This window comes from Anthonomus grandis, assembly GCF_022605725.1.
Source record: "Anthonomus grandis grandis chromosome 1 unlocalized genomic scaffold, icAntGran1.3 Chromosome35, whole genome shotgun sequence".
Taxonomy (NCBI): Eukaryota; Metazoa; Arthropoda; class Insecta; order Coleoptera; family Curculionidae; genus Anthonomus; species Anthonomus grandis.
The window spans coordinates 51400-78273 of NW_026088429.1; the positions used below are offsets into that span (position 1 = coordinate 51400).

Below are 26874 nucleotides of genomic sequence, written 5' to 3' on the forward strand. Positions count from 1 at the left end.
AACAAATCCTTAATCACTTACCTTGCCGTAGTTATTAATAAAAATCGATAACACGAATAAACTTTATAAATATTTACGTTCAGATAATGTGGGATCACGCTTTCATGTTTTGAATAAAACAGGTGGTCATTGCTGCAGTTTAGGCATCCAGACATACTCTACAAAATAGAGTGCGTGCGATTAGTCGTATACCCTCACCGTCTAAAATTTTAGATTTCCCCAAATTAGGAAACCTCCCCATATTAGGCGACTCTCAAAAAAAAATCAGTTTACAAGCAGAATGCTAGTATACGATGTGTTTCATATGTTTATTGTTTGTGTGCACACAAAAACACTGCCTGAGAACTATTAACAGCCAACTAACTTAGTAACAAATATTAGGCAATTTCTTATAAAACTGTTGCAATTTGACATATTATGTTTATAATGATGGCCAGTATAAGTTCTTTGACAGGCAATGAGGATAAGCAAGAATTTAAAATAAAAGATAACACATTTCATGAAATAAACTATATATTCAATCTGTTACAATAAACTGTTTAATAAAATTATTGTACTTTTCATTAAAAATTGCCTACTGATCTTGTCATATAAAAAGAAAATTATGGTAAAATATACATATGGTGGGATTTCAACTGGCAAGTTATAAAAAAAAGGATTTTCTTCTTGCCAATTTGATCTACAGAAACTAATAAAGGTTGAATTAAAATGTACCACAACCTACGTCCACAAAAAATTCATGCCCTTAATTAATAAATAATCCTCACATAAAAATGTATAATAAAAGCTAACAGCTAAATATATGCACAGCCAAATATGTTATTACAAATATTTGTTCAAGACTGCATGAAAATGGTTTAGCAAATTTATTACACTTAATAATAATCTAATTTTACACCTAAAAGCCAACGAATCTCTGGATGACTAATAATTTACACATTTTAGGCTGTTATAGACTTAATAAAAAGGCACCCATTAGCAGCCCTTTTCTTGGTATTGGCAACTTAAGAGTAACTACCAATGTAAGACTTTATTACTGGGGTACTAAAACTCCCTAATAAATTACCATTCAATAAAATTGACTTAATATTCATTTCAATTTATTATAAGACACTACAAATTTCGACTTTGTATGTCATATCTCTACCGACACACAGCTCGTTTAACTCTAACTACCACTCAAAATAATATTAAATTTCAGTTTTTCTTTATTGGAAGGTTAAAATTTGTAATTTAAATGCATGCCCTCTCATAAGAAATAAAAACGAAAATATTAGTCTGACATACAAGCATTTAATGCTTGGAAAACCGTTCGTACAATATATTTTGATGACCGTCTAATTTACATACTTAACTTTAATTAGACTTTATCGCTTTTGTTACTTTTGTCTGAGCTGCCTCCCTCCACTTCGTCGTCATCCTCCTCTTCTTCAAGGAGTTTCTTGGCCAACTGCAGTGCATGGAATTCATTGTAGTGCTTTTTTCTGAAATTTATCATTTTATTAGTCCTTGTGTAACAAAAAAAAAGTTTTGCTTGTCAATGTCTAAAATCTCTATATAAACAGATTCAATTATTCATCCTAAACGAATTTCCATTAAAATCCTTTGAGAGATTTAGATTGAGTGTTACTTTAAATTGTTTACCTTTTTAGTTCAAACTCTCTCCGTTTCGATTTTTCCTCCTCCGTTAGTTGTTCTTCTTCGTCTGAACTATCCGATTCGGGTTCTAGGACCTTTGGTGGCTTTTCTGCTGCTATTTGCATCCTGGGATTATTAAAATTTCTCAGTAACAAATTAGTCACATTAAAGATTTTAAATAATATTTATTTATTTATATACGGGATGTCCCCATTAACGAAATAACTTACAACAAAAATTACATTTACAACAACAAACAACAATTAATAAGTCTCGTGATTCTATAGACAATATAACCAATAAATTGAGATTAAATTTGATCCAATTAAAAAACATTTCAAACTATGTACCTATACAGTTATCGATTTTCAATAAAGTCAGTCAAACATTGCTTAAACCCAGAAAAACCCTTTTACAATTAAACTCGTTTCCCAGCATGTGAAACCTATTAATAGCTAGAATGTTTACCATAATTCGTATGATGTTGTTTAATTAAAAATAGTGGCATCTCTCTAAGATATCTGGTATTGCATCAACAATTTACAAGTCTTAATAAGTCAGGACAATCAATGCTACCATTAAGAAGTATATTTCATAATTCTCAAATGAAATTAAATTTAGCCTGGACCTAATGTCCGCTATAGATGAATTTTGCAAATTTAGCCTCCAAGCACAGGTTATTATTATTATTATTATTATTATTTATTATTATGTTGACAATAGCAGGCGGTGAGACCGATGAAGCTATTGTTTCTTCCGTATGTTTCAGGCTTGAGTAGGTGGACCTGCTCACATGCAGTAGTGGATCATTCTCTCCGAATTTTGTCCCAGCTCAACATCAACGCGATTCTTGAAAATATTCGTATTTGGGGCCGTCATCGTTTCCTGATTTAACCTGAGTTCCACAAGTGCACTGCACGATTTGTTACAAAGTTTTTTCTGGGAAGTTTTGCCGTTCTTTCTTTTTCAAGCTTCCTTGTATGTCCTCGGAGATGATGGTTTTGGCTATAGTGGAAAAGGTTCGCCAAATTGCACTGGTAATAACCACTGGTAATCTTGTGGGTTTCGATGAGATCGCCTCTATGTCTTCGCTCTCTGAGAGTGGTCAAACCAAACCTGATTAATCTTTCTGGATATGGCACCTCGCTTAATTCGTTAAGGGATTTTTGTTACTTTGCGCTGTAATTTCTCCAATTGGTCTATATCTTTAATATAATATGGGTTCCATACAACAAAGGCATATTCTATTTTTGGTCTTATGTAACTTTTGTATAGAGTGGATATAATTTCAATAGAATGGTCCCTAAAAGCTTGTTTTATCAGATAGACTAGCGAGTTTGCTTTTTTACAATTTCTGGTTATATGACGTTCCCATTTTAGGTCTGATGTTATTAGGACTCCTAGATCATTTTGTTTGTTCACTGATTTTAAGGCACATCCATCCAGAAAATATTCATTATCAGGATTATCTGGACCGATCCTCAACACTGTGCATTTTTATGAGTTTAGTTTCATACCCATTGCCTTGACTACATCTCAACATTTTGCAGGTCTGCCTCTGGTTAGAGGATTAGCATATATTTTGCAGTCATCTGCAAACAGACTTGTGTCCATCTTTATAAGTCCAACTAGATTAAACAAATATGATGTAAAAAGCACTGGGCCAACTACCGATCCCTGGATAACGCCGCTGCTCACTCGATGTGGACTGGACAGCTCCCCATTGACTATAACCTAGTAGAATCTCTCATTCAGTAATGCCTTGATCAGATCAAGCAGCTTTCCTCTGACTCCAAAATGCTCCAGCTTTGCCGTTAAGAGCTTGTGCGGGACTTTATCAAATGCCTTTTCATAGCCAAGATATATTATGTCTGTTGGCTGGCCATTGTCGTGATTTTTTGTCCAGTCATTTAAACACTCTAAAAGGTTTGTTGTTGTTGAACGTTTAGGCAAAAATCCATGCTGAGAGGCAGGTATCAAACTATTCTCCAGAAAGAATGCTGTGAGCTTCTTAACTATTACTTTCTCCATACATTTCAGTGGGTTGCATGTGAGGCTGATAGGTCTGTAGTTTTCCGGTTTGTTCCGGTCTCCCTTCTTGAACAGTGGTGTCACAATTGAATGTTTCCATTCTTCTGGTATCTTTCCTTGTTCTAAGCATTCCTGCATTGCCCCCGAAAGCAAGGGACTGAGGGAATTTCTGCAATTTTGAAGGAAAACTGTTGGGATTTTATCTGGTCCTGGGCTTGAGTCCCTTTTCATATTTTCAAGCGCTTCTTCGACTTTCTCTTTTGTAAAATGAATAGTTACAATTGAGGGTTGCACCCTGCTGTGATTAGGCAATAATGGAATTGGATATGAATCCTTCATGAATGCTGTATCAAACTGTTTTTCCGCCATGGATTTGCTGTCTAGAAACTGCTGGGTTGCTGTATCTTTTTGTAGTTCTAAGAAACCTATTTTGAACCTCTTTCAAGGCTATCCAAATCCCTAATTTCTGTCACCATTGTATGAATATGATAGTCAAAAACAACAGTTTTGAATTTAGTAACGGAGATAACAAAACATTTATCTTTATTGAGATGCAAGCCATTAGACAGCGACCACTTGAACAGTGAATTAAGATCCTCTTGGATTCTATGACAATTAGATAAATTTGAAATTTGTAAGTATAGCTTCATATCATCAGCAAATAATAAAAATAGACAATACCCACATAGGAACCTGGAGTTTACCAAAATTGGAATTGAGAGTGAACCCCTAATATAAACAAACTGAATTCTCTTGCTTAGGTAACTTTTTAGCCAAGAAAAAGGTCACTCAATATATAGATTATCTTGTTAGTAAGAGATTAAGGTACAGTTTTAAAACTGTATTTAATATGGAACAAGTTGGATTTATAAAGGACAGATTTGCTAATGTCAATTTGGTGTTGTATGTTAATCACATTAGTTTGGAGAAGGGATCCCAGATTGACTCAATCTGTGCAGATCAGCTCAATCATGGGGTCCTCTTAAGGAAACTAATGGTTTTAGGTATTGCACGACCTTCTTCAGTGGATATGTGACAAATTTTAAAAATGCTAGTGTTTGCGGCTGATGAACTTCTTTAGAAGTATTGAGTCTTTCAATAATGGTGCTCTGCTACTTGTGGTACCAACAAAATATTATTTAATATTTATAAATGCCATAAAATTGCTCATTCAAGGCAAAGAAAACCTATAAATTCACTCAAAAAATAATCTACCAATTGCCTCTAAAACAGAAGGTTAGCACTTAGAAATCTGGATGTACACTACAACTGTTACATTGAACAGCTCAAAAAAGTCCAGAATAAATTATTGAGACAGAATTGCTACATTTAGAAGTAGATGTCATAGTAGTAGGAGAGCCAGCGACACTCGACCCTACGTCATCGGGAATTGTGATATGAATAATAACAGTGCATAGCTTGGACACGGGCGAGTATAGAACACCCTTGTCGACCGGGCAAATCCTGTTGGCAATTAGTGTAATTAATTAATGAAAAATACGAAAATCTTGATTCGTAACGTATTTAGGAATGCAATAAATAAGTACATGACATTGAAGGGGACAAATTGCACTTTAAGGAAATATATGTGTTCCGCCCCTCCCTTATGCCGAACCCCTGTTGACCGAGCGCAAAGGGGCTGCTTGTAACTAGTGTGCTTACATCATCAAGAATTTTGACAATTTTTTTTTTTAATTGAAGCTTAGAATGTGCACATCAAGAATAATTATGTGTGCCATGGAAATTCGTGTGCTAAATGCGATGTTGACCGGTTTTTATCGGTCGACTTCAGTCGAAACTTTGTCCGTTTTTTCTTCAGGACACTGTACATTTCTAGAACAGGATTCTATAGAATTTGTGTCCACCCTATCCGTGTATCATGAGCGTGTCGAATTGGGTGCCTAAGCCAGCAGCTGCTAGAGCGGAGACACAGTTTGGTGCAAGCAGGCCCAAGGTACAGGAGAAGAAATTGTTTATCGTTGGCAGTCGGAAATAAAACATTTCCTTCGAGCCATGAAGCGTTTTATTTGCGGAAAATTCACGAATGTCATACCATTCACGGATATTTTATTTGAAAAGTGTCGTAACGCAATAGCATTTCATGAGAAAAAAAATTTAAATACGGAGGTCTAAAATTTTCCGGAAAATCAAGGGAAAATGATGGATATCACAGAGAGTGCTACCAAAGGGCTTGTGTCGTCAAAAGTAGATGGAAAGAAGACTTCGAAACTTTTTGCAGGGAGAAACATGTTGTAAGTACATAAATGTTCATACCATCTACAGGTTGTATGAAACTATATTTCATTGATGATTACTGCAGTAATTTCATTGGAAGTAAAACAGTGAATCTTGAATTTTTTTCTGAAATTTGGTAGTATTTTTTCTAATGACGTTAATAACGCATGAGTGATCAATTTATCGAAAATTGAAGTCACATATTCTTATCATTCACTGAAGTTAGAGTTGTAAATCGCGAACGGCGCGTGTGCATTAATCAAATGTCACTCGCGATGCCGTGATTTATTGCGAAGAAAAATCGTTCACGAAGAATCAGATACAAGAATAATTTATCACATCAACTGGAATCAGATTGTATCTGTAATGGTCAAGGCAACAGACACAGACATTTTAATCATTCTACTAGGGAACATGCACAAACTGACCAACAAAACTATTTGCATGTCAAGTGTGTCGAATAAGAATAGTGATTGCGTCAACTGTACACAACTAGCAGAGGTGTTAGGTGTGAAAGTATGCAAAGCTCTTCCAGCATTTACAGGCTGCGATTACACCTCAGCTTTTTTCCGGAAAGGAAAAGTGCGACCTTTCCAATTGCTGCTAAAAGTTAACGCGTTTTCAGAGGCGTTTGGCTTGCTAGACCATCCCGACATTGTAAAAAACAAAAACGTTATGACGAAAATTGAAGAGTTTACCTGCCTTATTTACAATATTAAACATTTATATCAAAAAATTTTAAGAACGACGTACGTTGCGACAATGTGGCACAACGCAACTCAACTGAAATGTTCTCTTTTCAATTCAACGGAAAATGGGTGGGAAGCGAATAATGGTAAGTTGCGTCCACGTTGGTCCGAAGGTGAACCTACACCATTATCTGTGGAAGATAATATTTTGGTCGCTACCACAGAGAGTGAAGAAGAAAATGATGACGACATTGACTTTGACAATGAGGCCGTTTGTAGCGAAGAAAGTGACTGATTCTGATGATGAGTATTCATAAGTACATGTCGCGGTAGCCATTAGCTTGTTTGTTTCGTAATGCGCAAATTGTATTAATTACAGAACGCTACATTTTTATGTTGTATAAATTTTTTCAGTAATAAATGTATCACGCTTTTACTCGTAGAGTAAGTTTCGTCAATATATCCTCATTTGTATGCGTGTTGATAAAATAACTTTTTGACAAATCTTAGGTTTCAATTGAAAACAGTCCCTCTGCAACATATTCAAATAATACGTCAGTTACTTGCATTTCTAAAATATTGCTGTATTTAAAAATTAGCTAAAAATTATTAATTTTCGGAATTTCTATTGCAAATTATGCAAATTTCACTTTTAAGGAAAAGTTGTTTATATTTCCGAAAAGTTTATGATAATGGGGGATCGAGGATAATTGTTTTTTTAATGAGAAGATGAGAAGCGATCGTAACGGACATTTAAAAAAAGATAAATATATAACAAATTGACAAAAATCAATCATTTAAAAGTGGAAACATTCCATGCTTCCATGTAAATATAATTTAAATGGCAGAAATACTTTGCAATTAATCGCAAAAGTGTGAATTCAATAAGTTGATTGAATTACAATGATCTTGGTATAGGGCTGAAGTCGACCGATAAAAACAGGTCAACATTGCATTTGGCACACATAATTATTCTTGATGTGCACATTCTAAGCTTCAATTAAAAAAAAAAAATTGTCAAAATTCTTGATGATGTAAGCACAATAGTTACAAGCAACCCCTTTGCGCTCGGTCAACAGGGGTTCGGCACAAGGGAGGAGGCGGCACACAAATATTTCCTTAAAGTGCCACCTGTCCCCTTCAATGTCATGTACTTATTTATTTCATTCCTAAATACGTTACGAATCAAGATTTTCGTATTTTTCATTAATTAATTACACTAATTGGCACAGGATTTGCCCGGTCGACAAGGGTGTTCCATACGCGCCCGTGTCCCAAGCTATGCACTGTTATTATTCATATCACAATTCCCGATGACGTAGGGTCGAGTGTCGCTGGCTCTTAGACTATAGGGATGAATAATACTGTAAATTTGCTTAAACTTGAGTCAAGAAGAATTCTACTAGATGTATGTTATCTACATAAATTAATAGTAATAGTCCTCAATTAATTTCACTTTTTAAACTGAGAATTCCTTCTTGAAACATCAGAGAGCCTTAAACTTTTGTAACACTTTTTTATCACACCAACTACAACAACAACATGACTGGTTCCCAGCACTACTGGACTGCTGGCTTTTACTCTAAATTTAGTACTTTTTACCAAATACTAAAACACATTTTGTAAATTGTTCTTTCTTCAATCAAACTATTGTTAGTAATTTATGGCTGTGTCAAATGATTTACTTTGCTTACTGTGAGTTTCAGTGATATGATATGTAGTTTGTATATTAAGTGATGTGGAGTGTGATACTTTTCACTAAACTTAAATGTAACTTATCTACTATTTCTTTAAGATATACAATAAAATTGTATAGAACTTACAAAGATAGCTACATTTAACAATGACAGAAATATTTTACTAATACAATTGTTGGTCAAATTACCGAATCTTAAAAGCTTAATAGAGACTAAATGCTACTGGAGATTAATCAAAAATTATTCATCAACAGAATAAAATGCATGGTCAATTAAAAGATTTTTGCACTTATGTTGAAACATTTTTAAATTCTCAATATAATGAACACTCAATGGCAAGTGGTTATGCATTTTAATGCTCACAGGCAAACAGAAATCATTTTACTGGCATGTTTGATAAGTTCTGGCATTTAAGAAATTAGAAAGATGTTTGTGAACAATACATACTGTTTTAAAAAAAGAGTTGATAGGGTGAGGATTTTTTTTGCACTGAATAGTGGTTTATGATGAGTATGTGGATGTACCAGACACAATGACCGAACCGCTTTTTTTTTGCAAAACAAAAGAGAATTGAAAAAGATATTAGGTACAGAAACCGCAGAATGGAATATGGTATCTTAAATGTGATTCCACCAAGGCAAAATAACTAACTCATTAATGAATAATTTTTTCAAATTTTATACTACAAAACGATATAGTATATGAAATCAAAATTAAAGCCAGAGTATTCCTCAGAGGAATTCAAGGCCTAAGCAAGGAAAAATGTTTTCCGGCACTTCTAAAAAAAATAAAGATTCTCCAGAAAGAGAAAAATGGGTGTCAAGAATGACAAGCCCAGATAGCCAGTGTCATCCCTAGTCTTGGTCTATGGAAATCCCGGCAATATCTGGCAGTATTGTCTCAGATTATCTATGTCATAAGCACAAGCACATACATAACCCATCGGTTATCCAAATGCATCTATGCTGCAAACCAAACACTCTTGGTATATGTAAAATCCCACACAAGAAAAATATAGGAAAGTTGAGAAGGAAACACTTATAACAAAAAAGTCTTGCAGACAGATCTTAAGATATTTAATGGAAATATCGTCGATAAAACGGCAAAAACGCGAATGTGCAAAATCGTAGTTTTGCAGAAAATGCTTTTGAAGTTTTGCAAAGCCGTCAAAAAATCATATTTTGCTTTTCTTGTTTGATATTAGACAATTAAATTTTTCTAATAGAGGTTATTAAAAACAATGAAGTATGCAAAATATTCTTTATTTAACGAATTTAAATTACTACGTACTGACAAAATATCTTAAATATGAAACCAAAGGTAGTTTTTTTATAAAACAACGTAACTTAAAAACAAAAATAATAATATTACTCAAAATTCAAAGCCTCAGCTCGCTTTTATGTTTTATTCCGAATCCGTAACATCACTTTCTCCTTGATCCGGTGCTGGTAAATTATCACGAACATCCTTACTTGATTTTAAAGAGTTATAAAAACCATGATGTATTTTGGGTATTGTATAATCCTTACACATTTTTTCTAGGCCTTTATATTTGGCCACCCTTATGGGTAGATCTCTTGGTAGGCTCTGTGCAATAAACTTTGCTTCGGACGTCCTCGATTTCCTATCGGCTTACAACAATCTACATGTTTATACTCTTCAGCAAAGTTGGTCCTGTAAGATATTTTTGAGGGCTCACCTTTCTCATAGTGAAGAAAGCATACATTTCTCCAGGGAATCTTACTAAAATAATAAGAGTCTACAGAAAATGTTTTGAAATCTAAAAAGTCATCAAACATAAAATTCTTGACAACAAATGGCTGTGGAGATATGCGCGAGTCACGAATAACTTGCGCCCAACAGTCAGGTGTATAGACTGGAACGTGTTTCGCCTTCCTCTCGATTTTAGACTGAATAGAGTCGCACTCCATTTCTGTGTGGCCAGTTTCGAAGAATTGATGATCCACTGTTAATAAAGTTGGGTGGTTAGCGCAAAGTTGGAGACACATAGCTGCAAAAATACTGTTCTTTTGTTGCCCTCCGCAGCTGTCAGACATCATTCGAACAGCTGATATCCCATTATGGGACATGATAAAATCGTTAATACATGATGCTATCTCATTAGCTCCCCTCTTACCTTGTGTTTCGTCCCAAACGTAACATCTTACATCCTGATTGGCCAAGTTGTAAATATTTAGGTTGTACACCGCCAATTTTCTCAAGTAGAATATTTGTCCAGCAGAGCCTTTTGGAGTAGTCAAAACGGCCTGAAGATCAAAATTAAATGCTAAAATGTGGGGATTTTCTTTTGCTGTAGCTTTATCATCATCTCGAACCTTTCTAGCTGCTTCTTTTTTTTCCAAATGTCTTTTAAATGTTGCTTCTTTTTCATTTTTGTCCTCTTCAGATATATTTTTTTGTGCAAGACATGTCTTGCATTGATCTTTTTTAGGAACAAAGAAACTTAATTTATTTTCCCTAAAAATAGACCGATATTTTTCTAGGGTAACAGTCTTTACATTTTTAACTCTACAGACATCTTTGTACATTCTATACATTACAGAAATGTTTAGAGAGCCTTCCAAGTATCTTCGGTCGTTGCCCTTGCGGCAGTAGTGTGATTCTACGGACGGTAATAACAAAATGTTCTCTTATGAACGCATCAACCTCAGCAGATAATTTATGTGAAGCGTATGCTTTCCCCGCCTGTCTTTTTCCAAAACTCCTCTACTGGTTTGCTTTTGAAGAGAGCTTCTCATTAGAGCATCAGTAACATTTAACGTTACCATAAAAAATTCTCTACATACGATAATTTTTTTTCCATCGACTGTGAAAGAATATACACAAGTAAAGGCTTTTTGCGAGTTTTCCAAGTTTCGCGTGGTGCGTTTTTTCGGTTTCTGCTCTATATGTAGCGCTGTAGCTATGTAGTGCCTTTGATCGTCAGAAGTGCTTTCATTACGACAATCTCAGTACATATTAAGGCGGTCCTGCTCTGTAACTAAATTGCTGCAGTTGTGCTTAGGTTTTGCCAAACATGGAACTGGTAGCGAAGGTCGTGGTGGTTTTTCAACCCCGCGAAAGCCAATGTATAATTCGCCTTTAATTCTTTTGGATATTGAAATATTCCGTTTCCATTGTGACTCATTTCGTTTTCTTTTTTTAAAAACTGTATTTTTTTTGGACTCATTAACGATTGGTGGTTCATTTTCATCAAAATACTTTTCTACTACTGGGTCAGATTCAAAAGATTAGTCATCTGATTCAGAAGACGAATCTGATTCTGAAGAGGGCTCATACTCATCAGATGATGAGATGGAATTCTGAATGTCGTCGAAGTCTTCACCTCCAGCCGCAGATGGGAAAGGCTCAAGGTTTGCCACTTGCGGTCTTAACTCAATATCAAGTTGATTAATACAAATATTTAGTTCTATTATGGGCGCGCTTGTTGAAGTGTTTGCAGAGACCAAACCTAGGAAACATTTTGTTTAATATTTTATGTAAGGCTGAATAATTAAAAAGTACCTAAAGCATTAGAAGAAATCTTATCATCCAATTCACTAGCATTACTGGTAGAGGGCTGTGGCCAAGTATTTGAATGTAACTCTTGTAATACTTCTTCGCTAAAAGGTAAATGAATTTATTTGAACTCTGATTTAGATTCATGCTCCTGTTCCAGGTGTGAGCCCTTGAAGTCATTAGCTGAATCTGCTAACGAAAATAATATATTCCGTGTAAATTTTTATTTGGTTGAATATTGCTTCTGTACCCTTTACAAAAAAAAAATTCTGTAAAGTGTCCCGCGGAGCCAATATTCACCTACTTAAAAATTGTACAACAAAAAAAGGGTTTTTCTATGTTCCGCTCGGCGAAGCATCACCCGATACATAAGCTATACACCACTGAACATTAATTCCTCTTTTAAACTTAATTATATAATCCTAATCTTTGTATATATTTTGCCATATCAAAAATAAAAAAAATAATATAAACTTATTCTTAAGATATAGGCATACCAAAGTTTATTTATAATAAAGTATATTCTTTTTAGAATATTTTTTTTATATTCAATTTAAATTGCATACATTGGATCTGTGAACACTTAATACAACAAAACATAATAAAACATGACAAAATAACATTTCTTTAAAGAAGATCTATTGAATGGCTAAATAATCAATTAATTACATAGCTATATCAACAAATTAAAAATATAATCCGAAATATAAAAGTATAACTTACCATGTAATTCACGGCCAAGCTGCATAATTTTTTTTGCTGGAGAACTCATTTTTATGTAACTAAATATAGCACTTTATTAATATTAACTATATTAATCTTGTGTCTCTATATGTCTCTTATTCATACAAATTATTAATAGCATGAAATTGGTACATTCGCGAATGCAAATTGATATGTTCTTAAATGCCTTCAATGGTAAAAGCAGGAAACTGGCACATTCGTAAATATAAACTTATAATGTGGAAATATTTTCAATGGCCAAAACACGAATATGGAATATTCGTGACCATTACAACACATAGATGAGAAAGGTACAAAAAAGAAAGGTACAATCTATCTATTGTTCAATATTCATTTACCTTTTAGCCAAATCTTCAGGATTGAGTCCGTCAACATTATCTAGCATATCTACATCATAATTATATGGGGTTTTCGGTTCATCAATTTTCATGTGCCCATAGTCTTTTCCTGGAGGATGGTATGTGGCGATAATGTTCATTTCATCCCATTTTGTTTCTTTTGTTCTTCTACAAATATCCAGATAGTTAAGCCCAATCAAGTTTTTCAATATTTGTGCAATTTAGATAAGTAAAAACGGATAAGGAGCATTTAAGTTTACTGCAACTGATTACGGTATCTCTTAAGTTTTTTAATGATTTTTCAATGGAAACCTAATTAATGAGTTATATTTGTTGATAAAATAATTATATTTTAAAACAAAACATGTTTTTTTCTAAAATGTACATAAAAGATACAAGGGTGTGAGTGACCTATTGCATTCAAGGAATCATTTATTGTATTTAATCCTAATAAAAGGGAGCTATAAACATTAGATTAAGCAATATAACATATGTAATGAATATGAGATCCAGCATAGGAATGCTGGGTTCTATAATTGAAATAGGTCACACATTGTAGGTGTCACCTTAAAAACAAACTTAAAAAAAAGGATGTCTCAGAAGTTACTCACTGACTTAAATAGCGGCTTATTAAACCGTTTCAATCACATAAAAAGAGTGATCTAACCAATCTGACTCATTATTTTGGTGTTTCCAAAATAAAATTTTAAATCAAAATATTTATTATTGGAAGTCCAGAAGTAAAGGGGAGTGGAAAACCTTGTTTTATAAATGGACGCGGGCGTTTTAACGGGACTTACTTGGCTGACGGCGCTTGTTCCTGCTTATCGAAACTACTGGAATTTTTTAATATGCCCTTTGCGGGCCTTTTTTGTAAATTTTCTGACATACTCTCTTGTGAAAAAAAAAAATTCTATAGTAAATTACGAACTGTCAATAACTGTCAATCGGAAGTCATAACCCGTTTAACGTCAATGTCAATTATTAGTTGGGAGTGGTTAAAGTAACTTTTCATTTGTAGAGAGTTACAGTGCGTCTAACGTAAAAATTGTTTATAACATTATTTTTAACGGATACCGTTGATTGATTATTATTTGAGTAATAGATACTATATTTACGTGAGGTTGCTTTCGTATTGAACAATTTTCGATTTTTCGAACCAATGGGTAAAATTTTTTATTAGTTTATCAAACTCGAGATTGAATTTTCATTTAATTTTAAAATAATATTAGTTATTAAAATAAAAGTCGATGATACTTTAAGTAAACAAGACGTTTAAAAGCATGGATAACGTATTCTCGGCCCGTCATCATTAATGCTTGATATCTAAGATTATTATAGTTAGAGTGCCTTTTCGTTCGCAAAACTTCTAATATAACGTTATGCCGTTATTAACGTTATATTTCGCTTTTTATTATTAAAATGAATGTCAAAGCTATTTACAAGAACCACGCTAAGACTCTTCAAGACGCGTAAAAGATTGCGCAACTTATTATCGGCCCGTCATCGACGAGTGCAATAGATAAAGAGCTGCAATACGTATAAAATAAATGTTGTTAAAAACGTTATTTTTAAAGCTTTTATTACTGAAAAGCCTATTATTGTCATTGCTTTTTAACTATGTAAATTTAATTATAATAATGATGTTAACGGAGCTAACAATCAACAGAATTTTAAAGCTCTCTAATCTATGTCCTGAACGAAGCCTTGGGCACAAAAAAATAACGTTAACGATTAAAATCTCTCTAATGTATCTCCAGTTGAAACCTTTAATAACCACTTAGCACTCCTGTAATAACCTAAAAACTTGTTTAATTATCAAAATATTCTAAAAATTGTAAATCAAAAGTAATGATTACGCTAAAACTGTACAAGAATAACGAAACGCTTGCGCAAGGTATACCAGGTTATACAAAGTTACACCAGGTCAACGTCAAGGTCACATATCAGTCTCTTTTAGGAGTGCCTAGAGTCACTATTTAAGAGTCACAGTGTGTATAAAGTATAGACTATCAGTAACGTTATTTTTAACGGTTACTACATCTATAGGATGTTGATTTCCCATTACTCATTTTTTTATTTTTCGAAGCAATGGTTAAACAGTTGCTCTTTTATTTCGAATTTTAGCTGTTTGGGGCTCAAAATTAAATAGCATTTTAAAATACCCTTAGCGGTTAAAAAAAATGTCAGTGTGAGTTTAAAGAACCTCGCGAAAACTCTGCGCGCTGCTTTTAAACTCTCTGTTACTAATAATAACGTTAACGGTGTCAATGATCTATGGTGTTTTAAAGCTCTCTAACCTATTACCGGATTGGAGCCTTACGCACAGACCCCATAACCAATAAATAGAGAGCTACGTGTAGCGATTATTTTAAAGCCTAATTTTTTAAAAAAGCTTATATCTTATTTTTAAAGATATTGCATCTTACAAGACGCAATATCTAATAAAATTCTATTAACGGTTAAAAAAATACTTAATACTAACTACACTAACGCTGTCTTATGTATCTCCTGGACGGAATCTTGGGCACGCCCCTAATCACCAAAAACTTCACTAATGACTAAAATATGTATATTTTTTTATTTATTCGGCCGCCAGGAACTGAATTAACTACAAAAACTAATGATTACGCTAAAACTCAAGTTAAAATTCAATTAAACGCAAGTCTGTCAACGTCATTGTCAAATGTTATATCGTTGCTCTATCATGCATACGTTGGTAACATTATTTTTAAATGCAAATTAGAACAGAGTAACAATCAAATTTGTAATGGTGAAGTAGTATAAGTAAATTTGTTTTGGGCAAGAAATACGCCAAAGAATTGGCAAGATTGCATCAGTATTGCTGACCGTCGATTGCTCTCAATAAATGTCAAATAACGTTAACGGTTAAAATCAGCAACGTTACCATAATGATCTTTAACCTATTCCGGTAGCACCGTGGGCAAGTATTCAAGATGCGATCGTGTGGTCTCAGGTTCGAATCCTGGCGTGGGCATGGTTGTTTGTGTTTGTCTTATAAAAACAAAACACACGTGGTTCGGAACCCACGTTAAGCTGTAGATCCATAATAAACAAGTACGAGCTTCGCTCGTACTTTGATCAGTTGGGACCAGTAGAAAAGCTTTTGGTCAGAGAAAACTAATTAAAAAAGGACCATTTATAAGAGATTGTTTAACAGGTGCTGCCCCGGCAACGCTGTGAGTTTAACCACTATTTGTTTTTACGGTTTTTGGGGTATCATGCGTCTGAGAACCATGATGTGATAAGAGCTCCGCTCTACTCCATCCATTCGGCCTTATTCCTTCAAAGGTTGGCAATCCAAGTGGCAAGCAACTCGTTAAACAGCTGCTCTGAAGATTTTGGATGAGCCATCTGTGTAGATCCTCGAGCAATGAGTTTTGTATTCTCACTATTCACCTTTCCCCTGAATTGTTCCCTTGAAAACCAACCGATGTATTTCATACTAATCTCCTCTTATTCTATGTCCAATCCCTTATACATTTCGAAGGCTTTAATGCATTTTTCAAGCAAAGAATTAAGAGTCAAATGCAGTCATACAGGAGGATGAAGGTTGGTGAAGACTTAGGTCTAGGTCACGCCTGATAAAGGTGTTTTTTTATGGCGATGAAAATAAGTATGCTAAAATGAATAATATGACTCCAGCACACACCTATGCATAATATATCAACCCTTTGTAAAAATTCAATAATTTTACCTAAATAAAACATAAATTTTTAGCAAATCATGTATCATAAAAGCCTGCATTGGAATATGCCAAACTGGTTTTGCCATATGTCTTTTCTAATATCCTTTATTTTATATTGGCCTTTATATTAAGGCCAATATAATGAAATAAGCAAAAGATTATCAGAAATGGAATAAGGAATGCAATAAACCATTAACGGATTGAATCGGAGCTACAGAATCCGAGATAATAATGAAACAGTGGGAAAAACAAAAGAAAACTGGTTTTTTTCTCACCGTACCATTTTTTTTTCTAAAATGATTATTGGCAAATTTGAAAGTAAGTCCTAAACTAACAAACTTTGATACAAACCGATAATTATGTCATAAATAAACCCCAGATACCAAATATCAATCAAATCGGACCCATAGGAAAAACCTTTTGATGGTCACGTGACCCTCAAACTCAATATTTTAAAAATTTGATACAAACCAATAATTATTTCATAAATAAACCCCAAATACCAAATTTCAATCCAATCGGACCCATAGGAAAAAAGTTTTGGTAATCACGTGACCCCAAAACTCAATATTTCAAAAATTTGTAAAAAATTAATAATTATACCCTAAACCAAACCCAAATACCAAATTTCATTCAAATCGGGCAAATACAAAAAAAGTTTCAAAAAAAAAATTACCACATAAAATAATAATACTCATTAAATCCCGATTAGATTTTTTTTTATCATTAGGACCCACTGTGTTGTAATTTTTGTCTAGCAAAATGCCTTGTATAGACACTGTGTCGCATGAATATTATATTATATTACACGGAAATTGCTAAAACGTCAAACGTTGCCGAATTATCACGGCTAAAAGAACCCGATTTGGTAAAAGATATGCACATATTCGGATTCTCCAGAGTCTCTGGAATAATTCCGTACCAATTTCAGGAAGTTCTGAGCTATTTTAAGAATTTTATCAATGAAATTAAGAAGCAAGTCCGAGCCAATTCATCCATGTTGACGTCATGCTGTCAAAACGTAAAAGTCAGCCGTAAAAGTCGGCAATTAAATCGCGCGTAGACGTCAAAATCGACCATTTTCAGACGATGATTTCGGGTATAAAAAAAGGTTTTTACCTTATGATTTGTACATGGAAAAATAGTTTAAAGCCTTAGGAACAGTTTAACATCAATTCTGGACCGATTCCAATCGGTTTTGGTAGTTAAATTTCGATTATAAAAAGAGTCTTTTTTCTGCGAAAATCGCTGTTTTCGTTGCCATGCGCACGCCGGCCAAAACGCCGGTCATAAGTGACTCGAATGTACCTCTTGTCTGGGTAGATTTTTAACGATTTTTCGTACTTGGGAGTTTTTTGAAAAAAAATTACTTTTAGGGTACTTGTAAAAATGGCGAAAAAATTAAATTTTAGTATGTTATAGTAAAATGAATGGCGCATCTGCTCGATTGGTTTTGGTTCTTCTATCACATACCGGGGGCGCATAATTAATTTCCAAAGTCAAAAAATGTTAAAAAATTCATAACTCAAAAACAGTTTTACTTAGAAGTACGATTGAAATTGCAAAGGATTCTGCTTATCACACGCTACAAACTGCCCATAAGCTATTTGGCTCTAAGTGGCGCCACTAAAAAGTTATTAAGGCTGGAAAAAAAAAAGTGTGAAAAAGGGTATTTTCAACTGAGCGCTGCTCACCCTGTATAAATGATAAGGTTAAACTTAATACACCGTTTTATTCGGAAAGGATGCAGGTTTAATTAATCCAAATGAATTTTTTTAAAATTTTGCACCATAAAAATTTTACACAGAAAAAACTAAAAAAAAATCAATTTTTTTGGGTTTTTTTGATTTTTTTCCCAAAAAAAAGATTTTTTCAAAAAAAGTCCTTAATAAAAATTGTAGTTCTCGATAAGTCGCATACATTTTCTGTAAGTCACTATTTCCGGAAAGATACCGTTAAACCGTCAGAGGGGCTGGAATATCACACATATCTGAAACTTTGAGCGTTAAAAAAAAATACTTCCCGTGTACTGAGAATAACCAAAAAGTATACAGTCCATCTAGGGATGAGGTCTAATCGACTCGTTAAATTTCATAAAAATTCAATAAACCGTTGCGACCTGTATCGAAGCACGCGGAAAAAATCGAGCAAAAAAAATTTTTTTGAGTTCTAAGGCTTCCCCCTCCTAAACAAAAAAACAAATGAAAATTTGAAAATAATCAGATTAAAGCCTCGTATTTCTAGATTATAAAAAGGTAAAAATCACTTCTCTACCCTAATTAGAAAAAAAGTTATAGGCACTTTTATCCGACGAGTCCCGAGGTCGTGCGAAAACTCCAAAAAAGAAGCGGCCCTCTATAAGAGCTACGCTCTTATAATAATGTACAAACTTCAATAATCACTAAAATATTTTGAAAAATGCTGACTTAATTCTCCGCTGGTAACTGAAATATTCACTAAAAATAATGAATACGCGAAAACTCTACAAAACTATGGAAATCTGTCAATGTCAAATGTCAGCGTAATTTAAGAAGTGCCTAGAATTACTTTTTTTTGAGTAGGGAGTTACAGTGCGTATAACGGAAGGAGTGTCAGTAACTTTATTGTTAACGGATCCCATTTCTATATGATGAATTTTTGATCTTAGAGAGTTACTTTTTTTTTAAGAATTTTGGCTGTTTTGTGAATGTCAACGTTATTTCAAAAAACCACGCAAAAACTCTGCAAAACACCTAAAAGATTGCGCAAGTGCAACTTATTCTCGGTCCGTTAACGTTAATGTAAGATATCGAGGTAGAGTACCTGAAGGCAGAGCTTGAATATGTATAGCGTATTTGCCGTTAATCACGTTATTTTTAGCGTTTTTTACCATTGAAAAACTTATTATCATTGCTTTTAAACTTTATACGCTTAATATTAATGTTATCATTGACTTCTGTCAACAGTAGTTTAAAGTTCTCTATTTTATGTTTTGATCGGAATCTTAGGCACGGACCTTATCAAAAAAATGTTTGCAATTAATTTGGGACTGACGAGAGTTACTTTTTTTTATTGAAAGAGTTATTTTTCAGCCTTGAATACGCAATATTAAAAAAAAGAACGGTAACGGTTAAAATTTTTCTAAAACTCTTTCATGTACCTTCCGGCTGGGATCTTAGGCACGCCCTTAATAACCTATAAATTTCATCAAAAGAATTCGAAAAATGCGCATTTATTTGTCTAGCGTTAACTGACTCGATTCCCAAATAATATAAGTTAATTTTTTTTGTAGGTAGAAGTCCATTCTTGAAGTGGAGTGGCTATAATATAGCGGGTTGGGCAAGTCTTCCCGTCCGTCGCAACCCGCTATAATATACGTTAAATATGTATGCGAAAACTCTATAAGAATAGGGAACGTTTGCGCAAGTTACATTTTGACTGTCAATGTCAATCAATGTTTCGTAATGGTAGAGCCACTTTTTTTATAGAGGCATACAACACATATAACGTAAATACAGCCAATAAGGCCATTTATAGCGGCATTAATATTCCAAAAGTTTCTAATGGTAAACCTTAAAGCTTAGTGCGAAGATATAATTCTGGACAAAACACAATAATAAATCCAAACTGTCTGACGTAGGTCCTGATGGGTACCTTAGGCATGCCCTGAATAACCTAAAAACCCCATAAACCATCAAAAAATAATTTGAAAATGCTCATTGAATTTAACCGGCGGTAACTGAATCAACCCCTAAAAATAATGCTTACGCCCGATGCTCCCGTCCGGCAACCACGCTAAAACTCACGTAAAACAACACGGTAAACTCGACAAGAACAAAAGGGCGCATGCGCCAGTTATTCTTAGTCCGATCCGGCGATCAAATTTCTTCAAAATATTTCAGCCAGTCCGGTTTCGTTTACGGTGGGGTGTTGAAGTGCGTTTAACGATCGCGCGGTGCCCTTAACTATCGAATAACCGAAAAAAACAGCCCGAAGGTAAGCGAAACCGTTTATTTCTTAAATTAAACTTACTGTCTTGAAGGGAACCCCAAAAATTAACGGGGGGAGTTTTGCCCTTAGGGCAACCAAGCGGGTGCAGTTATACATATTATAAGTGGAATCCCAGACGTTGCCTGAGTGTGTGTGTGTGTGTAGGGCCGCCCGACTGGAAAATTACTTATAAAGGATTTGTTGCTATTAAAGGGCCACAAACTAATAATATTTAATATAACATAAATCATAATAGTTATTAAATATTATTGTCTGTATGGGCGGGAAATTGTTGTTTTCTCTTATGTACTCTAAGGTGACCTTAGAACTATCTATTGGGGAGTGCTTCGAGGCCTTTTAGGCCCATATCATTTAAGCTGCAAAAGACAATTTTTAAATTAAAATTTTCACCGAAAATGCGTCAAGTTGGACTGATTCCAAAACAACAATCCTTATCTAAATATAATAGTGGCATCCTCCACATTTTATTTTATTTTAATTTAAACCCTGATATGTAAAAATTAAACAAAAAAAAAACTTAACGTAACTTTAATGAAAGCGTTAACGGTAGTTCGGCCTTGCAGTTTGCCCGATACGCTTTTAGTCACTTACATAAAAATGCAATTTATTTACGGGCATACAGTGCGGTTTTTTTTAATGGTGGATGCACTTCGGTATACATTTATTTGTAATATAGTTTAGGCAGCACAAAAAAAAAAACATTAAAAATACCCTCCAGATGGTGCAACGTGCAACACCCTGTGCAATTAACCGTGTTAGGTATTCTTTATATGAGGAGCAGACTTGCAAAATGCGGTTTGTCCAAAATTGTAAATTTTCAGGTAACATCAAAAACTGGTGCTACGAATCGGTCTTACTTACCGAGTTAGGACTTTTACCAAAAAATTAGGAAAATTTAGGATAAGTAAATGCTAGAATGGCAGACTAAAAGAAGCAAAAGTACCTTTGGTATTTTAGAAAAACATATGGACAAAATGCTATTTGCATGTCTATAGTGGACAAAATGCCTTTTGATTGTCATTTGGAAAAACTTTTTGGGTAAAATTACCACCAACAAATGAAGAACCATTTTTTTTTAAGCAGTATTTTCATTTTTTAACAAACTCAAATGAAATTAACGTCTTCCGTATCGTTACAGTCACAGTCCTCACTTTCTTCAACATATTGGTTTCAACCTCACACTGGCCTTCTAAAATTGGAACTAACCATTCCAATTCTGGATCCTGATTCCAGTTCTCTCCAGATAATGATGCCAATATTTTTTTGAAACTATCTACTTTTTTTCCCTTTATTTTATGACCTAAACTTAATTCCTGTAATTCTATTTGATCGAATCTTGCTCGTGGTTTTAGGAGTGGTTAAAACTTTTGTCTCATCTGAATTGCGATATAGTAACTCAGTTTTCAGCAAAATATTATGGTTGGAACTTTTTTTCTTTAACAAAAGTCTTCGACAAGAATGAATGCCAGTCACTTTTTTCACATGCAGCAAAAGTTTTTTTATGTCAAGTAAATGCCAGTCAGTTCCAAGTTTTTGTACACCACCCACTTTGGTGTAGATATCCCAATATTGATCTGGCATAAGAGCAGAAGATATCTCAGTCGCCCTCTACCTGCTTGGTGCTCCATCCACATATAGAATACTGAGTCTTTACAATTAAGTTTGGTAATGCAAAAAGAGTATATTGACAGCTGTTGGGCGTAAAATGCCTCCTGAATAGGGACCTTGATGGGTAATACCTAAACTTGTTGCACATCAAAGCAATATGAAATTGTATTGGGATCTTCAACTTTCAATAATTTATGAAATTGTGATGCACGGAATTTATGCACTTTTAGTTCAGTAGATAACTTTCGTTTTTGTGTAGCAATTTGAGACATACCAATTTTGGTTTGTGTTCTAACGCAGTAGCTACAGACATCACTAGCGGGACTACCGAATCCTATATTAAAGTATTTACTAAACACCCGGCTGAAATATTTGTAATTTACTTTCAGAATGTTTGGTGCTTTTTTGTTATGTAATTGCCAAAGTATAGAAATATTGTATTCTGATGATACATAAATTCGTCGAGACTTTTCTTCCATAGTGGCTTTCCTTTCCTTGTAACTGACTAATAAAAGACCTTACAGCATTCAGTTTATCCACAAACTTAAAAGTGCGTCTATCGCCTCCCCTTTTTTCTGTTAAAACTGTTTCCCCACTTTGCACTTTCCTGCAAATGATATTCACCCTCCTCTGACCAACATTGTAAATAGCCATTATAAACTTCAACAAATAAACCTGCAATTTTTGTTGCTTAACGAAAACCTAAAAAAAATTTGGTGAAACATTCAAACTAAAAAAATATTTAATTTTAATAGGTTAAAAAAAAATTCAAATCCATATTTTTTTTAAATAAAAATAAATGTATATAACAGCGTGGGGATTTGAGCACTTTTAGTTTAACTTTTAACGCAATATTTTGCTGCAAAAGAGTGAAGTTTTCCATCAGTCTTGCGACACCTTTTTCGTCTAGGTATATCTAAAGTAATGTAACTGGCTAAAATTCCATCTTGAACTGTTTTATTGGATTTCCTATAAAAAAAAAGTTTAATTACATCTTCTCGGCTCACTTGCTGACTTTTTAAATTTGAATTATTTTTATGGTTGCAAGCTATATCAAATTTTTAAATCGGGATCATGGTTTGAATACCTTAAAATAGTATAAAGTCGTAACAAAAAGAAATAAGTATTAAAAAATTTCTTTCCCTAGTTGTTAAATTAATTTGTCGCTTTCGGCTACCCCGGTCACTATCATCAACAATGTGCTCACCATCTACAGACTCCATTGTGATTTAAACTTCAGGAAAAAGTTATGAAACAAACACAAAATACTTGTATATAAACTAAAACCACAACGACAGAAATTAGGTTATGAAACAAACATGTTTACATCTGGACCAAACGCGATTTGTTTGTCTTGTGGACAAAATACTTTTTGTTTGTCTAAAGGTGATGGACTAAATGCATTTTGTATGTCAGGGGATTTTCGCAATTTATTTTAAATGGTACAAAATTCGATTTGAACGTCCAAAGTGATGTGAAATGATAGAAATTCGGTTAAATAATGTTGCGCCACCCTTTAGTTCAAAATGTGAAAATTTGGACAAACTGCGTTTTGCAACTCTGCTCCTCATATGTCGTCAATAACTACCACCTCATGGAGAACCTGATGAATTAAATTGTTATATTGAGTGGAAGGGAGAGGGGCTGCTTGCTTCCTTTTGCCATCATTGTTCCACTTACAATTAGAATACCTTGAAAGTTTAACTAATGATAAACGTCAAAATTTATCAAAGTTTCGTGAAATTATGCACCCATGTGTAAAATTTCAAGTGTATCTGACCTAAATCACACCCCGCTCGTTTAGAGTCATTTTCAACATAATGAGATGTCCTAATTTGTTTATTAATTGTTCCGCTTATGGTGACTTGGAGCCACTGTAGGTGTGGAGTGAACAAATCAGCTTTTCGATATAATATAGTAAGATAAGTGGAGCGACTATGTTACACAGGAAAGATACAGTATTAGATAGATACTTTATTATACAATAAAGAGCCAAATATCATACCTCTATTTCCCATAGAATCGAAGATATAAGTCCGAAAAGTGTTTTTTTGGGAGCGTGGTCCGCAAAACAAGAGTGTTTACAGTGAAAGCTCCCATAAGCGGACACTCACGGTTCCGTAACTTTTGTCCGCTTATGGAAGGTGTCCGTTTAAAAGAGAGTATGTGAGTATAGATTATAAATAACGAGGTATATAATCATGAGGAAATGAGGTAATTCATAATCATAATCATGGAAAATGAAACAGAAACTCGCCACATTTTTAAAGTATGTATTTATGCTATATTTCTATATGTATGTATACGCATACAAAAACATAAATGCTAAAGCTTTTTGAAAAAAGTTTAAAATGTTTGTCTGACAAAATTTCACCATCTTTTGCTGAAGGAGACAATTTTTGTAATAACTTTCTAAATTTTTTAACTTTTGAAATGCAGTGAAATCATCTTTAGCAATTTTTTTTTAATATAGAAATATGATTTAGAGCTTCCCCATATGAATTTATAGTTTTTGAACCTCTTAGTGAGTCCACCGGTTTCACTTTTTTTTCTGAGTCGTTTGGACTACCATATTCAAGCTGTCATGGTCTTTCTACATCCAAATTCGAAAAGTTGTCAATGGCATTTTCTTCTGTTGTTATGTTATTGTCTAAGGCCAGGAAATCATCTACTTTCTGGGGGTCTGCTACTCCTAAATGTTTGGCATGTCGCAGTAACTGAGCAAGTGTCGCTAAGGGCAGATCGTCTTCAGCATCGCAATAATTTTGCTCAGCAAATTCTGAGCTACATTCACTTTTTCTGAATCCAGCTGTGCCAAAACAGTTCTTAATTGTAGAGGAATTTACTTTATCTCATGCTGTTTTTATAAAATACAAAGCTACTAACACATCAATAGACTTTGTAAGCTCAGATAAGCTTTAGACATCGTCAATTTTTGTTAAAATATGTTTTGAAATCAAATGCCGATAATAAAGTTTAAAGTTCTGTATAATACTTTGATTAACTGACAAACTGAAGTTGTGTTTGGCGGTAAAAATATAATTTTCACATTTTTCATGTTCAGATCACGAGGATGAGAGCATGCATTGTCTAAAAATAAAAGAACTTGCCTTTTTTGGATTCCCATTTTCCGGTCGAATTCCAGTAACCACTCAGACATGATTTCTCGGGTCATCCATGTCTTTTTGTTGGATTTCCAAGTCGCTGGTAGATTCTTAATAGCAACATTTTTTAAAGCACGGGGACGAGCCGCTTTCCCGATCATAATCAAATCGCATTTTTCACCGGCCATATTTGCACAGAATAAAATGGTTAGTCTATCTTTAGACAACTTTCCACCCACACATGTTTCTCCTTTAAGGGACAGAGTTTTGTCGGGCAATGCGCGAAAAAAAAGTCAACTTTCATCTGCGTTGTACCAACACCCACTCAAAGACATATATTTATAGAGGTGTTATTGGTTGTACACGTCTTCTGGTTTGTAGCCAAGCAACACGGACGAAAGTTTCTCCAAAAATTGTGACACGTCAACTTGATTTACTGCAGCAGCTTCGCCAGATATGCATTTGAAACTCACACTATGTCTCTTGCGCCACTTTGCAGCCACCCGTCGGACGCACTGAAATTATTATAGCCCAAAGTAATGGCGATTTCTTTAGCTTTCATTTTCACTAACGACCCTGAAATTGGAATGTTCTGACTTCTGGCTTTCACAAACCACTCAAAACATGTTTTGTCTATAGCAAAACGTTCCTTTTTAAAAAAATCCTTTTTTTGATTTATATTAGTTCCTGATTGCCATTTACTCCTGATATCTTCCTTATTTTTGGCAATTTCAGCTGATTGCGTTTTCCCAATATTAAACCTCTTTGCCAAATGACGAACTGAAACACTTTCTCTGTCTAATACGTTAACAACTTCCATCTTTTCCTTTAACGAGAGCATCATTTTTTTTGGTGCCATTTTACAGTTTCAATAATAAAATATCTCAGTCAACTACGAATTTGCCTGAACTGAAGATAAACCACAAGATTACATACTGGCTAGCCAACGAAATGCGTAAATGGGGAGAATTACCGAATTTTATGTATGTAGGTAGATATGTGCATTGCAATAAGCGGAACTAAAAATCGTCGCGAGTTTCGCGTCCGCTTATATGGGAGATTTTTTGATCACATGCAGAAAAATCTAATGTCCGCGTCCGTTCATAAGAGCGTCCGCTTATCGGAATGCTTTTAACATTGAAAATGATATGCTGAAATTTGGTTCCAGAAATTTTGTCCGGTTAAAAGAGATGTCCACTTATAAGGAGCTGTCCACAAGGAGAGCTGTCACTGTATATAAGAATCTTGGAAACGGCATTTAGACACTACGGTTTATATACTGTCACTTGTCATCTGTCATAAAAGTTAGGTTAGGATGAATTAAGATTTTTCGGTCCCTTTTTAATCAATATAGAATTTATTCATTTGTAGTAAATATGTTAAGTACAATAAATAAATAATGGTCTAGAGCATTAAAATATTGTCCACTCGAAGAGAAATTTTCCTTCCATTCGGTGAAAACGTTGTGACCATATGCCACCAGGATATAAGTAGTTCTTAGGATAGGCCAAAATCTCGACTTTTTCGGACATATCCCTGTCTCAGTACTTTAACCCTTACGCTTCCGAGTCT

The 26874-nt window shown here is 34.2% G+C and overlaps 2 protein-coding genes and 1 pseudogene across 3 annotated transcripts; all 3 read right to left on the reverse strand.

Moving 5' to 3' along the window:
* Window positions 1-1273: 1273 nt before the first annotated feature.
* LOC126749407 (protein phosphatase inhibitor 2-like) lies at window positions 1274-13844 on the reverse strand. Its single transcript, XM_050459095.1, has 4 exons — window positions 13692-13844; window positions 12892-13059; window positions 1645-1764; window positions 1274-1484 (listed from the first exon to the last, which is right to left on the reverse strand). Exons 1-4 carry the CDS (start codon window positions 13778-13780, stop codon window positions 1361-1363), a joined length of 501 nt encoding a protein of 166 aa, XP_050315052.1. The 5' UTR covers window positions 13781-13844; the 3' UTR covers window positions 1274-1360.
* Window positions 9537-12510, reverse strand: LOC126749406 (uncharacterized). Of its 2 annotated transcripts, XM_050459094.1 has the most exons (3): window positions 11816-12510; window positions 10428-11762; window positions 9537-10358 (listed from the first exon to the last, which is right to left on the reverse strand). In XM_050459094.1, exons 2-3 carry the CDS (start codon window positions 10846-10848, stop codon window positions 9853-9855), a joined length of 927 nt encoding a protein of 308 aa, XP_050315051.1. In that variant the 5' UTR covers window positions 10849-11762; window positions 11816-12510; the 3' UTR covers window positions 9537-9852. The 2 variants fall into 2 exon arrangements, with proteins under 2 accessions (XP_050315051.1, XP_050315050.1); XM_050459093.1 differs by having other exon boundaries at window positions 9537-11762.
* Window positions 13845-20343: 6499 nt separating the features above from the next.
* LOC126749410 (tigger transposable element-derived protein 6-like) lies at window positions 20344-26161 on the reverse strand (annotated as a pseudogene).
* Window positions 26162-26874: the final 713 nt, after the last annotated feature.

Excerpts from the sequence above, each read along its gene's own strand:
- LOC126749407 (XM_050459095.1), bottom strand. The coding sequence starts at position 13,780 with ATGTCAGAAAATTTACAAAAAAGGCCCGCAAAGGGCATATTAAAAAAT. Across the intron at positions 13,060-13,691 it reads GAACAAGCGCCGTCAGCCAA|AAGAACAAAAGAAACAAAAT; the intron begins GTAAGTCCCGTT and ends GGATATTTGTAG. Across the intron at positions 1,485-1,644 it reads AGAGAGTTTGAACTAAAAAG|AAAAAAGCACTACAATGAAT; the intron begins GTAAACAATTTA and ends GATAAATTTCAG.
- LOC126749406 (XM_050459093.1), bottom strand. The coding sequence starts at position 10,848 with ATGTATAGAATGTACAAAGATGTCTGTAGAGTTAAAAATGTAAAGACT.